The 14,499-nt window shown below is 56.6% G+C and overlaps 1 protein-coding gene across 3 annotated transcripts; it reads right to left on the bottom strand.

Annotated features, from left to right (window-relative positions):
* Nucleotides 1-621: 621 nt before the first annotated feature.
* Nucleotides 622-14,490, bottom strand: KLC4 (kinesin light chain 4). 3 transcript variants are annotated; one of them, XM_053458540.1, is made up of 15 exons: nucleotides 14,423-14,490; nucleotides 11,753-12,005; nucleotides 10,755-10,985; nucleotides 10,271-10,349; nucleotides 9,742-10,058; nucleotides 9,392-9,493; nucleotides 9,103-9,276; nucleotides 8,916-9,015; nucleotides 8,793-8,845; nucleotides 7,976-8,043; nucleotides 7,793-7,901; nucleotides 7,434-7,598; nucleotides 1,864-1,988; nucleotides 1,146-1,203; nucleotides 622-895 (listed from the first exon to the last, which is right to left on the bottom strand). In XM_053458540.1, exons 2-15 carry the CDS (start codon nucleotides 11,999-12,001, stop codon nucleotides 824-826), a joined length of 1,902 nt encoding a protein of 633 aa, XP_053314515.1. In that variant the 5' UTR covers nucleotides 12,002-12,005; nucleotides 14,423-14,490; the 3' UTR covers nucleotides 622-823. The 3 variants fall into 3 exon arrangements, with proteins under 3 accessions (XP_053314515.1, XP_053314514.1, XP_053314516.1); XM_053458539.1 differs by lacking the exon at nucleotides 14,423-14,490 and adding an exon at nucleotides 14,109-14,199; XM_053458541.1 differs by lacking the exons at nucleotides 622-895; nucleotides 1,146-1,203; nucleotides 1,864-1,988; nucleotides 14,423-14,490 and adding exons at nucleotides 3,483-3,773; nucleotides 14,109-14,200 and having other exon boundaries at nucleotides 7,464-7,598.
* Nucleotides 14,491-14,499: the final 9 nt, after the last annotated feature.

The following is a 14,499-nucleotide window of genomic DNA, read 5'->3' as shown; positions in this document are numbered from 1 at the left end:
ACACATACAAATCTCAGCCACCCGAATGAGGGGTCCGAGGGTACCTGCGGGGGGTACCTGCGGGACGGACGCGCGTCAGGAGAAGCAGGAAAATCCCATAAATAAGAGGCTAGCGGGACGAGGAGGGGGCGACACGACGGCAGGGCACAGGGGTCTAAAGCAGCAAGCGAGCTATCCCGTGGGAAACGGCCTGGGAGCCCACCCCAAGGGGGGGCATTACATATATCAACAGGGGCCATTCATTATTGCATTACGGGCCTGGAAAGCCACACAAGTCATACGGGTCCTAGAGGTGCAAGGATCGGTTATCATGCGCGTGGGGGGAAGGAGACGGGTTTGTGCCGATTGCCCAGACCGGGGACCTGACCAACAGGGAGAAGCCAGGGCAGGGTACAGAGCCCACCGGCCGGGGCGCGGAGTGTCAGTTTGGGTGAAGTTAAAGTGCTATTTAGAAGAAAGTGACCAATTTCAGTACCATTAAAAATCCGGGGCACGTTATGTGGCCCAACGCTACGGAGCGGCACCCCGACACAGCCGATCACGCCACCGCACACGGCTTATCCTCCTCTGTGTGCGTTCGGCCAGCAGTCCGCGCTCTCGCCCCTGCTCTAAGGATAATGGATGGGGGGCGGGTGTAGTGTAGTTTGCGGAAGGTCGGCCGTGGCAGGCAGCTCGGTGTCCGCGCATGTAGTATAATCTTTAAATGTGGGGCCCCTGGCTCTGTATGTAGTGCCACCCTAATGATCAGCAACATGGTACAGTCTCCCTCTTCAAATTCACTGATTTGGGGCTCCTGGGAGGGGAAGGGGTGAAATATGGCTCATTAACTGTGTGACGAGAGGTCAATGTTACTGGCGCTGAGACCCCGAGACTCAGACAGAAGGTTCTGGGAAACCTGCAACAAAGAGAGAGAAAGGGTTAAATGGGAAGGGGGGGGTTGCATGGAAGAGTATGACTAAGGAAGATTAAATGCGGACCGCGTCGGTTACGGGGGGGGGGGGATAGGTTCAGTCCTCCAATGAGTAAATGGGCTGGTTGGCGATGGGACCAGGTTTGGTGCGCAGTGGAACATGATGTGCCCCCAGTTTAGCCCCCCTCCCCCTGACCTACTGCCCCAGGACACAGCACTGGGGGGCCGGGGTTACCTGGAAGGTTTCGTCGCTGGATTTGTTCAGGTGGCTCAGCGAGGCGGCTCTCTTCATACTGCGAAGAGACACAAAGCGGTTATTGCCGATACATTGATAGTGGGCGTCGGCATGCAGTGATAGTGGGCGTCGGCATGCAGTGTGGAGTAATACTCCCTTCAATTACATCTCAGCCTCTGATCCTCTAGTGTTAGATTCCTCTCTCTTGTAACTTTTCTTCTCCTTTGAAATAAACTTCTCTATCCACCCATCCCTCCGCCTCTTTCTTCCCTCTCTCCCCCATCCCTCCGCGCCTCTCTTCCCTCTCTCCCCATCCCTCCGTGTCTCTCTTCCCTCTCTCCCCATCCCTCCGTGCCTCTCTTCTCTCTCTCCCCATCCCTCCGTGCCTCTCTTCTCTCTCTCCCCATCCCTCCGTGCCTCTCTTCTCTCTCCCATCCCTCCCGTCCTTCACTCCACGTCTCTCTTCTCTGTCCTATCCCTCTCGTTATGTATTCAAACGTCTCTCCCATCCTCTCTCTCTCTCTTCTCTTGCTCTCCCCCATCTCACTCTGTATTCTGCCTGCCCCCTAGCTGCACATATTGAGATCCTCTTTCTTGATCATTTTTACCATGCAGACCCTTCTACTGCCCCTCCTGGGGCTATTATTTTGGTCTCCTGCTCAAAGAAGCAAATGGGGTTTGTTTGACAAACATTCCACGGCTTGGCGCGTTACGTTACTTTGTGTTTCGCGGTTCTGGAGGGGCCGTTCCTTGAAGCTTCTTGACCAACATCTCGCTGCTTCTGCGAAGGACGTCGCGGATCTTCCCGAGAGACCCGGAACGCCGCAGAGTCCCACTGCCGTCCTGCAACGAGCAACACATCTCACCCACGACACGCAACAGAACAGGACCTGACCGCTCCACACCCTGTTACATGTCAACCCGACACCTCATGCCGGTATTAACCATGATGTCAGTGAAACTCTCGCAATCCACTATGGTAAGCGCCACCCGCAGTACCGACGTAACTCCCGCCATGTCTCAGCTGCGTATGGACATTAATGGAGAAACAGACGCCATCGTCACGAAGAGATGGAAGCCTTAGAGGACCAAGCCCAGAACACAAACACTTCTGGAACCCTTCGTGCTCCTCACAAACTTTGGATTGTATGCCCCAGAGGTTCCCAAACACAACAGAACCCCCATCAGAATACACTGTGACACAACCGCCTTTGGGGCGGTTCTCGCACCCTTGGATCATAGGGCCACCCCTGGAAGTTCCCTCTGCTCCTCGGGTTTCAGAATATCTCCCGATGCTTCATCTACCCACCTGGATTTTGAAGCCAGTTTGTGGTTCCCACCTCTGCCTGTACACAGAGCCGGGTAACGGACTAGACACGGCTTCTTTAGGATCTGATTCGAGGTTTCATTTATCAGACACACGCGCCATCTCAGACTTTAATTATCCAAAAATCCATAATGCTACAAGTTAAAAAAAACACAATAACCCCAATCCTAATATAAATTATAACCCATAATAAAGAAGAGGTGCGAGACGTGGCAGAAGACCAGGCGAGAGGGGGGGAAAGAGTGCTGGGCAATGGAGGCAGCGAGAGAGGCTGCCGGGGAATGGAGGCAGAAGACCCAGCGGGGGCGGGGGAGGCTGGGAGTGGCGTGCAATGGAGGCTGTGCAAAACATAAAGGAGGAAGGGCAGGTTGCGAGGAAGGGCAGAGTGAAATATTATAAAATCAGGGGACCAGGGGGTCCCTAAAGGCACAGAAACTGTGGCCACTAGTTAACCCTTCAGCTCCTGCCTCCATGTGCAGAGGATACAGTAACGGTGGTGCGTCCTGCTGCCCGTGGCAAACGTGGCATGCCCGTCGGTGGCCGCCATCTGTCTTTACTGAAGCCGTTAGTCATTAGAGACACATGAGGCTCCCGCAGGGACGGCTGCGGTGTCTGACCAGAGGAGTCCATTGCTATGGAATTATCTAGATCAAGCGCCAGGCGGAAGGGCCACACCATCCACGAGGGGTACGCAGGAGGTCCACCTGGGCACGGCTGTTACCCCACTCTGCGGCTCTTATGTTTCATCACTTCCAAGTCCAGCCAATCCTCTGATAGATCTTGATTTAACCCTCGTTCGTGAGATCACCAGACAGCCCAGCTCTAGACCAATAACAGTCAGGGAACCTGGAGGATCACGACCCCGCCAGAGGAATTTGTCACGCGGGGTCTCGTCCGAGTCCACAGGATGGAGAATGAATGGGATGGCGGCGTGGGGTGCATCATGAGAATGAGAAGGCTGGGGAATCTGTCTCACACCGGGAGCGTCGTCCAGCTGGCATGCTAGGGTATCTGTCTCACACAGGGAGCGTCGAACGGCTAGCAGCCCAGGGTATCTGCCCAATGGCAGAAGCATCGTTCAGGTGGAAGGCTGGGGTATCTGCCCTCCGTCAGGAGTGTCGTGTGACTGGAAGGCTGCGTCTCATCATGCGTTATCTTGCTGGGGTTTGGGGCGAGGGGCAGGGCGGTTCTGCTGTCCGATGGCCATGCATTGTCTGCTGTGAGTGGTAAGAGTGGCTGTGGCCCCTTTGATGATGTCAGTGGGGCAGGGGCGCGTATCCCGATGAGTGTGGCAATTAAGCCTAAAAAGCACAGAGATAAGAAAACAAACACCTTAAAAAGGGCTGTGCGAGCAGATACCCCGTTACCGGAAGCGGAAAGGGACAGACGCCGGGAGCAGAGGAACGAGTACAGCCTACAGGAAATAGCCCTCCTTACTAGCGCCATCTGGAGGTGGGAGGGGTCTGGTGTACAGGAAATAGCCCTCCGTACTAGCTCCACCTGGAGGTGGGAGGGGTCTGGTGTCCAGGAAATAGCCCTCCGTACTAGCGTCACCTGGAGGTGGGAGGGGTCTGGTGTACAGGAAATAGCCCTCTGTACTAGTGCCACCTGGAGGTGGGAGGGGTCTGGTGTACAGGAAATAGCCCTCTGTACTAGTGCCACCTGGAGGTGGGAGGGGTCTGGTGTATGGTTTTGGGACATTAACTGATGGTTGGGTGAGGACCGCGTTCTATCAGAAGGGAGGAAGACAACGATAGAGAAGGAGGACAGAGGATGAAGAGGAGGGCAGAGGACATGCAGGCGCTGGGTGTACAGACCCTGTTCAAGACACCAGGAGTTGGGGGAACTTCCTACGGCTGGAACCTCAGCAGTGCCCAGCAAGGCCACGAAAACAAACACCAAGAGAATCTGTGCAGCGTCCAGTGTGCCCAATTCACAGGGACACACAGAGTGCCCATAGTGCCCATCATGCCTTAGTAAGGAATACCTCAAGGGGAGGGAACATCTGCAAACCGGGCCCCATGAGAGTCACTGGTTAGTGTGGGCACCTGGTGAGTGGACCGGACAGGGGGCAGAGAGCGGTGGGGTCACAATAGGGTTGGGGGCTTTTAGTTTAGGGAGGAGAAGGTGAGAGGACCAGACAGGGAGGCAGGGAGCACCAGACAGGGAGGCAGAGAGCACCGGACAGGGGGCAGAGAGTGGCGGGTCAGAATACGGTTGGGGGCTTTTAGTTTAGGGATGAAGGTGATTGGAGGTTTATTCGCAGGAAAGTGGGAGGAGCCAGATGGGGAGAAACATGAAGATGTGAGAGGACCGGACAGGGAGGCAGAGAGCGGTGGGGGGTCACAATAGGGTTGGGGGCTTTTAGTTTAGAGGGGTGGAGGTGAGTGGACCGGACAGGGGGGCAGAGAGTTGTGTGGTCAGAATAGGGTTGGGGGGCTTTTAGTTTAAGGGGTGGAGGTGAGTGGACCGGACAGGGGGGGGGTAGAGAGCGGTGGGTTCAGAATAGGGTTGGGGGCTTTTAGTTTAGGGGAGGAGATTGGAGGTTTATTTGCATGAAAGTGGGAGGAGCCAGACAGGGAGGAACATGAAGATCCGAACTCGCGCATGCACCATTCACGTCTGCCAGCCACAGGCAGGACAAGCCGCTCGCTGCTAGTGACTGCCTCCTGACTGCGCATGCAGCAAGAGTGCCCCACGGCTCCTACCGTCCTGTCCAGCGCGGGCCAATTTGCCTGGAACTCCTGCCACTCAACCCGTCACAAGCCTCAGCTACGTCTAAGGGACCCCCTCGCTCTGCAGGGACCCCACACGTTAGTCGTCGGCTCCTAAACCTCTGCGCGTGTCACGTGTTATGGCCTCGAGCAAACCACTACTTTTAGGTAAGATTAGAAACCTAAAGCTGCCCCACCTGCCCCGAGGGAGGGCAACTCATAGCTCCAGTGCCTATATTAATAAAAGTGGGGCTCTCACACAGCGAGGTGCGCCGGACGTGTCAGTCACATGCAGGAAAGGGTTACAGGTAGTAGGCAGGGGGTTGCATCTGCCATGTTAACCCCTTCTTTGCCAAGTGTTCTGCAACCCCCCCTCTCCAGCATCTCATAACAGGAAGAAAAGTGACTTATTCACTAAAGCAGCAATCTGCGGGAGAAACGCAGGTGGGAGACACAATCGTCATAAAGGGCTGTCCCTGGCAAACGAAGGGCTAAACCGGCCCCTGTATAATGTATAGATAAAATCAACGAGCCGCCCCCCCGTATAATGTACAGTTAAATCAGCGAGCCGCCCCTGTATGATGTACAGTTAAATCAGCGAGCCGGCCCCTGTATAATGTATAGATAAATCAGTGACCCCCCCCCTGTATAATTCATAGATAAATCAGCGAGCCGGCTCCCTGTGTAATGTATAGATAAATCAGTGACTGGCCCGCTGTATAATGTATGGTTAAATCAGCGAGCCGGCCCCCTGTATAATGTATAGTTAAGTCAGTGACCGGCCCCCTGTATAATGTATAGATAAATCAGTGACCGGCCCCCTGTATAATGTATAGATAAATCAGCGAGCCGGCTCCCTGTGTAATGTATAGATAAATCAGTGAGCCGGCCCCTGTATAATGCATAGATAAATCAGTGACCGGCCCCCTGTATAATGTATAGAGGAATCAGTGACCGGCCCCATGTATAATGTATAGATAAATCAGCGAGCCGGCTCCCTGTGTAATGTATAGATAAATCAGCGAGCCGGCTCCCTGTGTAATGTATAGATAAATCAGCGAGCCGGCTCCCTGTATAATGCATAGATAAATCAGTGACCGGGCCCCCTGTATAATGTATAGTTAAGTCAGTGACCGGCCCCCTGTATAATGTATAGATAAATCAGTGACCGGCCCCCTGTATAATGTATAGATAAATCAGCGAGCCGGCTCCCTGTGTAATGTATAGATAAATCAGCGACCGGCCCCCTGTATAATGTATAGATAAATCAGCGAGCCGGCTCCCTGTGTAATGTATAGATAAATCAGTGAGCCGGCCCCTGTATAATGCATAGATAAATCAGTGACCGGCCCCCTGTATAATGTATAGAGGAATCAGTGACCGGCCCCATGTATAATGTATAGATAAATCAGTGACCGGCCCCCTGTATAATGTATAGAGGAATCAGTGAGCCGGCCCCTGTATAATGTATAGATAAATCAGCGAGCCGGCTCCCTGTGTAATGTATAGATAAATCAGCGAGCCGGCTCCCTGTGTAATGTATAGATAAATCAGTGACCGGCCCCCTGTATAATGTATAGATAAATCAGCGAGCCGGCTCCCTGTGTAATGTATAGATAAATCAGCGACCGGCCCCCCTGTATAATGTATAGATAAATCAGTGACCGGCCCCTGTATAATGTATAGATAAATCAGTGACCCCCCCTGTATAATTCATAGATAAATCAGCGAGCCGGCTCCCTGTGTAATGTATAGATAAATCAGCGAGCCGGCTCCCTGTGTAATGTATAGATAAATCAGTGACCGGCCCCCTGTATAATGTATAGATAAATCAGTGACCGGCCCCCTGTATAATGTATAGATAAATCAGTGACCGGCCCCCTGTATAATGTATAGATAAATCAGTGACCGGCCCCTGTATAATGTATAGATAAATCAGTGACCGGCCCCCTGTATAGTGTATAGATAAATCAGTGACCGGCCCCTGTATAATGTATAGTTAAATATAGATATGACAGCAGCTTTTACCTTTGGGTTTCTAAGTGGGCGGGGCTTTAGTACCCTTCAATATCTTATTCTTAGCCAATTAAAAACCTGCTATCCCAGTGTTAGGATGAAATGCCTCCTCCCCTAATCACAGAGGAGGTTCCTTGGTCCCGCCCACTCCATACATTCCAAGCCCCCAAGCGGTGCATCTATAGCCCCCTGCTGCACTCCTGGGTGTCCTGATGAAGGATCTGTACTTACCCCGCTCCACTCCACGCCTCCCATACTCACTTCTTCTGCCCCCTCGGCCCCGCTCTCGTACTTTACGCTGCTTCGGGGGGCTTCGCGCCCTTTTCTCCGCTGCTCGGGGGTTTCCCCATCTTTCAGCAGCTGAGCCACCTTCGTCTGATTGACGGGATCCAGTCCCTGAAACGAGTCGTTACAGTACTAATGGCAGTGACATGTGTAAGCGCCGGCCCCTCCTTGGGGCCACTGAGTAATAATGGCAGTGACATATTTAAGGGCCAGGGCCACTGGGTAATAATGGCAGTGGCACGTTTAAGGGCCGGTCCCTCCTTAGGGCCACCGGGCAGTAATATACCCCTCAGCCCCGCGGTCACCTGTCTCCGTGAGCGCACTGCACACTCCTCTAGCGTCTCAGCTGCCTCCAGCTTGCCCTGGCGCCGGTAAAGGGCCCCGAGGTTCCGCAGGGTAGTGTTCACGGTGGGGCTGTAGGGATACAGGATGTTAGTTACACACGGTTATCATTCCCCCCCCCCCGCACACGCCTTGGAGACACATACCTGTTGACTCTGCACGCCTTGTACCAGCCGCCATACTCGGAATAGGGAGTACTGTCACTGTGGGGCCCCTGCGAGGCAAGGATAACACGGGGTTAAACGCTGCTGAACATTGCAGGGCTTATGCAGCGTGTAGTATGCTATTCTGGGCAATTGGGTTTGTATGTAACATGTGGGACGTGATTCCGGGGGACTGGGTTTGTATGCAATGTGTAGTATGCTATTCTGGGCAATTGGGTTTGTATGTAACATGTGGGACGTGATTCCGGGGGACTGGGTTTGTATGCAATGTGTAGTATGCTATTCTGGGCAATTGGGTTTGTATGTAACATGTGGGACGTGATTCCGGGGGACTGGGTTTGTATGCAATGTGTAGTATGCTATTCTGGGCGATTGGGTTTGTATGTAACGTGTAGGACGTGATTCCGGGGGACTGGGTTTGTATGCAATGTGTAGTATGCTATTCTGGGCGATTGGGTTTGTATGCAACGTGTAGGACGTGATTCCGGGTGACTGGGTTTGTACGCAATGTGTAGTATGCTATTCCGGGCGATTGTGTTTGTCTGTGGCTTGAAGTATGTTATTCTGGGTGATTGGGTTTGTATGTGGCATGTAGTATGTGATTCCAGGTGATTGGGTTTGTACACGGCGTGTAGTATGTGATTCCGGGTGATTGGGTTTGTACACGGCGTGTAGCATGTGATTCCGGGTGATTGGGTTTGTACACGGCGTGTAGCATGTGATTCCGGGTGATTGGGTTTGTATGCAGCGTGTAGTATGTGGGGGCACATCTCTCCACGCCCCTCCCCCACACGCTCACCTTCCTCATCTCCTCGCGCTCCTCCGCGTGCATCCAGATGGGTTTGTGATCGTCTAAAGGAAGCAGAGGGCAGAGTCAGTGGTGGCTGGGGCAACAGGAATTCCCCCAGGGGGCAGTACTCACCGTCCACGGATCCGAACTCCTTGACGTGGGCCTGGGTGAGAATGTCCTTGTAGAGCTGCTCGGCCGCCTTATATTTGCCCTGCTTCAGGTAACAGGAGGCCTGGAGGAGACAGCGAGACGGAGAACGAGTGACTCGAGGGGCAATAAGGGCAGAAGACGCAACACTCAGCCAGTCCCGGCCACGTACCAGGTTATTCTTGGTCTTGGCCACGTTGGGGTCATCCAGCCCCAGTTTGGCCTGGTAGATCTCCAGCGCCCGGCAGTAATAATACTCCACCTCGTCGTACTTGCCCTGGTTTTGACACAGCAGAGCCAGATTGTTCAGCTGCTTCGCTACATCCGGGTGATCCTTCCCCAGAACCTGAACACAAGCAGGACGTCAGGGAGAGAGAGGCGACAAGGGGGGGGGGGGAGAGAGAGGCGACGGCGACAGGGGGGGGGTGTTGAGGTTGGAAGACTGAATGCTCTGCACTCACTTTCTCTCGTATCTCCAGAGCGCGTTTGCAGAGCGGCTCCGCCTCGCGGTATTTCCCTCTCTTCCCGTACAGAACAGCCAGATTATTGAGAGTCGCAGCAACCTGGAACAGAGCAGATCAATGACGGGTAACACTCAGCGCGGGAGGAAGCCTACAACGGATCACATACAACACAGAGTCTGGGGTACAGACTGTCACCCTGACGCTCTCCACCACTACAGTCACACTGCCACGTGCGCTGCTCCGCAGCCGGGGGTCACGCGCGCAGCCGGGGGTCACGCGCGCAGCCGGGGGTCACGCGCGCAGCCGGGGGTCACGCGCGCAGCCGGCTGTTATGTCTGCGCACGCACCGCCGGGTGGTCTTTGCCGAGGGTCTTCTCTCTGATGGACAGGGCATCGTTGAGAAGATGCGCCGCCTCCTTGTACTTGTTCTGGTCGCGGTACACCAGGGCCAGGATGTTCAGCATGGTCGCCACGTCGGGATGGTCGTGTCCGGAGGTCTTCTCCAGATCCTCCAGCGCCTGTTTGCAGAGCGGGACGGCCACCTCGTAGCGGCCCTGCGACGCGTACTGGATCACCAGGTTGTGCAGAGTGCGGAGCCGAGCGGGAATCTCGTATCCTCCTTGCTGCGCCGCTGCAGCTGCCGCGCTGCCATGCTGATGAGGCACTGGGGAGAGAGGACCGAACAGTGAACCGAAGCCGCGCATGGCCTGTGCCATCAGAGGCCTGGTGGTCTGAGGACGACCGGAGGGGGGGTGATTTGTGGGAGCAATGACCTACATTCTGCGCACTCTGGCTGACCCAACGATACCCCGGAAAATGCCCCACACTCGGCTCCCCCAGCCCTGCCCCATACTTACTGCCCCGTCCTATACTTACTGCCCTGCCCAGCATCCTCTTCCTCGTTTGGGAACAGCTCGTCCAGATTGTCCTTGGAAGGCTCTCCCTCCTTCTCCTCCTGAGGATTAGACCGGGAACAGTCAGAACAGCAGAGGGGCAATTCTTAACGCGGGGCAGGAGACTCAATGAGATGGGATGAGGCGGGAAGGAGAGGCAGAATGTGGGGCACGGAGGGTGTTGAGAGGGAGGTATGGTTATTACCCACCGGGTGGGAGGCAGAACACAGGACAGGGTATGCCGAGTGGGGGCGGTGGAGGCGGGCAGATAGGGCGGTGGAGGCGGGCAGATAGGGAGGGCTCTCATGTTTAGCGTGACACGGACGCTGCTGGATTGGTCAGAGAGGACGAACACGATTTCAGGGGATGATTAACCCTTTACCGTTCCATAGCCAGTAGCTGGGAGCAGATGTGCCGGTGGACTGGTAGGCTAATGGTTTAAGTGGGACATTCCATCTGCCCCTTACCGTAGGGGACACGTCATCATCATATTTCTTCAGCTGGTTCATGAACTCCAGGTGCTTCTTCTCCTCCTCGAGCTGCGCCACGTTCTGCTCGCTGTGCTGCAGCTTCTGCTGCGTGTTGGCCAACTCGTCCCGCAGCCACTGATTCTCCTGGCAGAGACGTCTGACCTGCGCCCGCAGCTTCTGCTTCTCCGACTCCACGGCGGTCAGGTGATTAGAGAGCGCCATCATCAGCTAGAGCGGCAGTCAACGATCAGTATGTGATGGACAGGGATCAGCACACTCCGGCATGCAACCCCCCCCCCCCGAGGGCACTTATACCCCTAAACGCCACCTCTCTAACCCGCGCCCCCCTCCCTCTCTCTCACCCGCGCCCCCCTCCCGGCCCTCTCTCTCTCTCTCACCCGCGCCCCCCTCCCGGCCCTCTCTTTCACCCGCGCCCCCCTCCCGGCCCTCTCTCTCTCTCACCCGCGCCCCCCTCCCGGCCCTCTCTCTCACCCGCGCCCCCCTCCCGGCCCTCTCCCTCTCCCCCGCGCCCCCCTCCCGGCCCTCTCCCTCGCTCCTCCCCCCGGCCCTCTCCCTCTCTCGCTCCTCCCCCCGGCCCTCTCTCTCGCTCCTCCCCCCGGCCCTCTCTCTCGCTCCTCCCCCCGGCCCTCTCTCTCGCTCCTCCCCCCGGCCCTCTCTCTCGCTCCTCCCCCCGGCCCTCTCTCTCGCTCCTCCCCCCGGCCCTCTCTCTCGCTCCTCCCCCCGCCCCTCTCTCTCGCTCCTCCCCCCGCCCCTCTCTCTCGCTCCTCCCCCCGGCCCTCTCTCTCGCTCCTCCCCCCGGCCCTCTCTCTCGCTCCTCCCCCCGCCCCTCTCTCTCGCTCCTCCCCCCGCCCCTCTCTCTCGCTCCTCCCCCCGGCCCTCTCTCTCGCTCCTCCCCCCGGCCCTCTCTCTCGCTCGCTCCTCCCCCCGGCCCTCTCTCTCGCTCGCTCCTCCCCCCGGCCCTCTCTCTCGCTCACCTGCGCCTCCCCCAGGCCGAGCTCAATCATTTCCACAGACTTGCGCAGGAGCCCTGACTTCTCGTGCACCAGGTTGGCCTCCTCGTCCTTCTTCAGGCATTTGATGGTCTCCAGCAGGCTGTGGAGGATGGAATTATGTTCGTTCCGCAGCGCCTCGAGCCCCTGCATCACCAGCTTGGTGTTGGAGATGATCTCCTCCTGGGACAGTTTGTCCAGCTTCTCCTCTCGTGGGTACATTATCACGGACATAGTCCTACATGTGAACACGCAACAGTTACCAGGGTGTCCCCAAAGAGATAGCGGGGTGCGGCGCCATTACACGTTAACACGGAAAAACTTGGGAGAATAACCCAACAAATGGGGTCAGGGGTTCCCCGACCACTGGGACCCCCCCTCGCACACGCTGCCAGCCCGCCTGCCACATGGAAAGGTCTAGAAACTCCCAGAGCACCTGACACCGTAACGCTCTCTACACCCCGCGCGCACTCCACACACCCTGCACGCTCTCTACACCCCGCAAAACACACACCCCACGCTCTCTCTATATCCCGCTACAACACACACCACGCGCGCTCTCTCTACACCCCACAAAACACACACCGCGCTCTCTACACCCCGCAAAACACACACCGCGCTCTTTACACCCCGCAAAACACACACCCCACGCTCTCTCTATATCCCGCTACAACACACACCACGCGCGCTCTCTACACCCCGCAAAACACACACTGCGCTCTCTACACCCCGCAACAACACACACCGCGCTCTCTACACCCCGCAACACACACCGTGTGCAATCCACACACTCCGCGCTCTCTCTCTACACCCTGCAAAACACACACCGCGCGCACTCCACACACCGCATGCTCTCTACACCCTGAACTCCACACACACCGCATGCTCTCTCTACACCCCGCAACACACACCCCGCACTCCACACACACCACATGCTCTCTCTACACCCCGCAACACACACCCCGCACTCCACATGCTCTCTCTACACCCCGCAACACACACACACCGCGCACACCCTCTCTACACCCCACAACACACACTCCACACACCGCATGCTCTCTCTACACCCCGCAAAATGAACACACCACGCACTCCACACACCCAACACACATACCGCATGCTCTCTACACCCCACAACACACACCCCGCGCTCTCTCTATATCCTGCAACAACAAACACCACACACCACACGCGCGCTCTCTACACCCCGCGCTCTCTCTATATCCTGCAACAACACACACCACGCGCGCTCTCTACACCCCGCAAAACAAACACCGCACTCTCTACACCTCGCAACAACACACACCGTGCGCACTCCACACACTCCGCGCTCTCTCTCTACACCCTGCAAAACACACACCGCGCGCACTCCACACACCGCATGCTCTCTCTACACCCCGCACTCCACACACACCGCATGCTCTCTCTACACCCCGCAAAACACACACCCCGCATGCTCTCTCTACACCCCGCAACACACACACCGCACGCACGCTCTCTCTACACCCCCTTAACACACACCCCGCGTGCTCTCTCTCCACCCCGCAAAACACACCCTGCGCTCTCTCCACCCCGCAAAACACACACACCGCGCACTCCACACACCCAACACACATACCGCATGCTCTCTACACCCAACACACACCCCGCACGCTCTCTCTACACTCCGCAACAACAAACACCCTGCGCGCACGCTCTCTCTACACCCCGCAACACACACCCCGCATGCTCTCTCTCCACCCCGCAAAACACACACACCGCTCTCTCCACCCCGCAAAACACACACACCGCGCACTCCATACACCCCGCAACAACACACACCCCGCAACAACACACACCCCGCAACAACACACACCCTGCGCGCACGCTCTCTCTACACCCCGCAACAACACACACCCCGCGCGCTCTCTACACCCGGCAACACACACCCCACGCGCTCTCTACACCCGGCAACACACACCCCACGCGCTCTCTACACCCCGCAACAACACACACCCCGCGCGCTCTCTACACCCGGCAACACACACCCCACGCGCTCTCTACACCCCGCAACAACACACACCCCGCGCGCTCTCTACACCCGGCAACAACACACACCCCGCAACACGCGCACACTCACTCTCTCCCCCCCCCCCGCAGCGCGCACTCTCTCTCTCTCTCTCTCTACACCCCGCAACACACACACACACTGCTCTGTACAAACCTGACACCGCAAAAATGTAACAGAACAATCCCTGCAGTGCAGATGTATCTGGGGGTTGAAAGGGTTAAGGAGATTCTGCAGTTACGAAGCCCCACCCCAAATTAGCGACGTTAACCCTTACAGGACACCGGGACGAACCTCTAGGGTTATTGGACCGGTCTCGGGGTAAATAACCGAGCAGGCGGCTCCCGGGGTAGATTACAGGGCGAGCTCCAGAGGCTGAGGAGCCGGAAGAAGCTGCGCCACCCAAGCAATGAGACTCCTCCCACTGACAGCCGGTCACTGCACCCGGAGGGCGGTTCCCCGTAACCCCCCCGACAGAGGGCGACCCCGTAAACCCCCCTCCGACAGAGGTAGGCCCCGTAAACCGCCCCCCGTCAGTAGTGCAGTACATGTTGCTCATATTCCTCAGTGAATGTCGCCCCCCCCCAGAGCCGTCGCGCAGCACGCACCTCTCCTAGGGTCGCTCGGTCTCTTCCCACAATCCCCTGCTCCGCATTGTTGTCATCCGCCTGTGCGCTGGTCACGT

This window comes from Spea bombifrons, chromosome 3, assembly GCF_027358695.1.
Source record: "Spea bombifrons isolate aSpeBom1 chromosome 3, aSpeBom1.2.pri, whole genome shotgun sequence".
NCBI lineage: Eukaryota > Metazoa > Chordata > Amphibia > Anura > Pelobatidae > Spea > Spea bombifrons.
Note: the sequence above shows the minus strand (reverse complement) of the source record. Positions and strands in the feature narration are given on the sequence as shown.

Excerpts from the sequence above, each read along its gene's own strand:
- KLC4 (XM_053458540.1), bottom strand. The coding sequence starts at position 12,001 with ATGTCCGTGATAATGTACCCACGAGAGGAGAAGCTGGACAAACTGTCC. Across the intron at positions 10,350-10,754 it reads ATGATGACGTGTCCCCTACG|GAGGAGAAGGAGGGAGAGCC; the intron begins GTAAGGGGCAGA and ends TCTAATCCTCAG. Across the intron at positions 1,989-7,433 it reads GAGGCGTGGAGTGGAGCGGG|GACGGCAGTGGGACTCTGCG; the intron begins GTAAGTACAGAT and ends TGCTCGTTGCAG.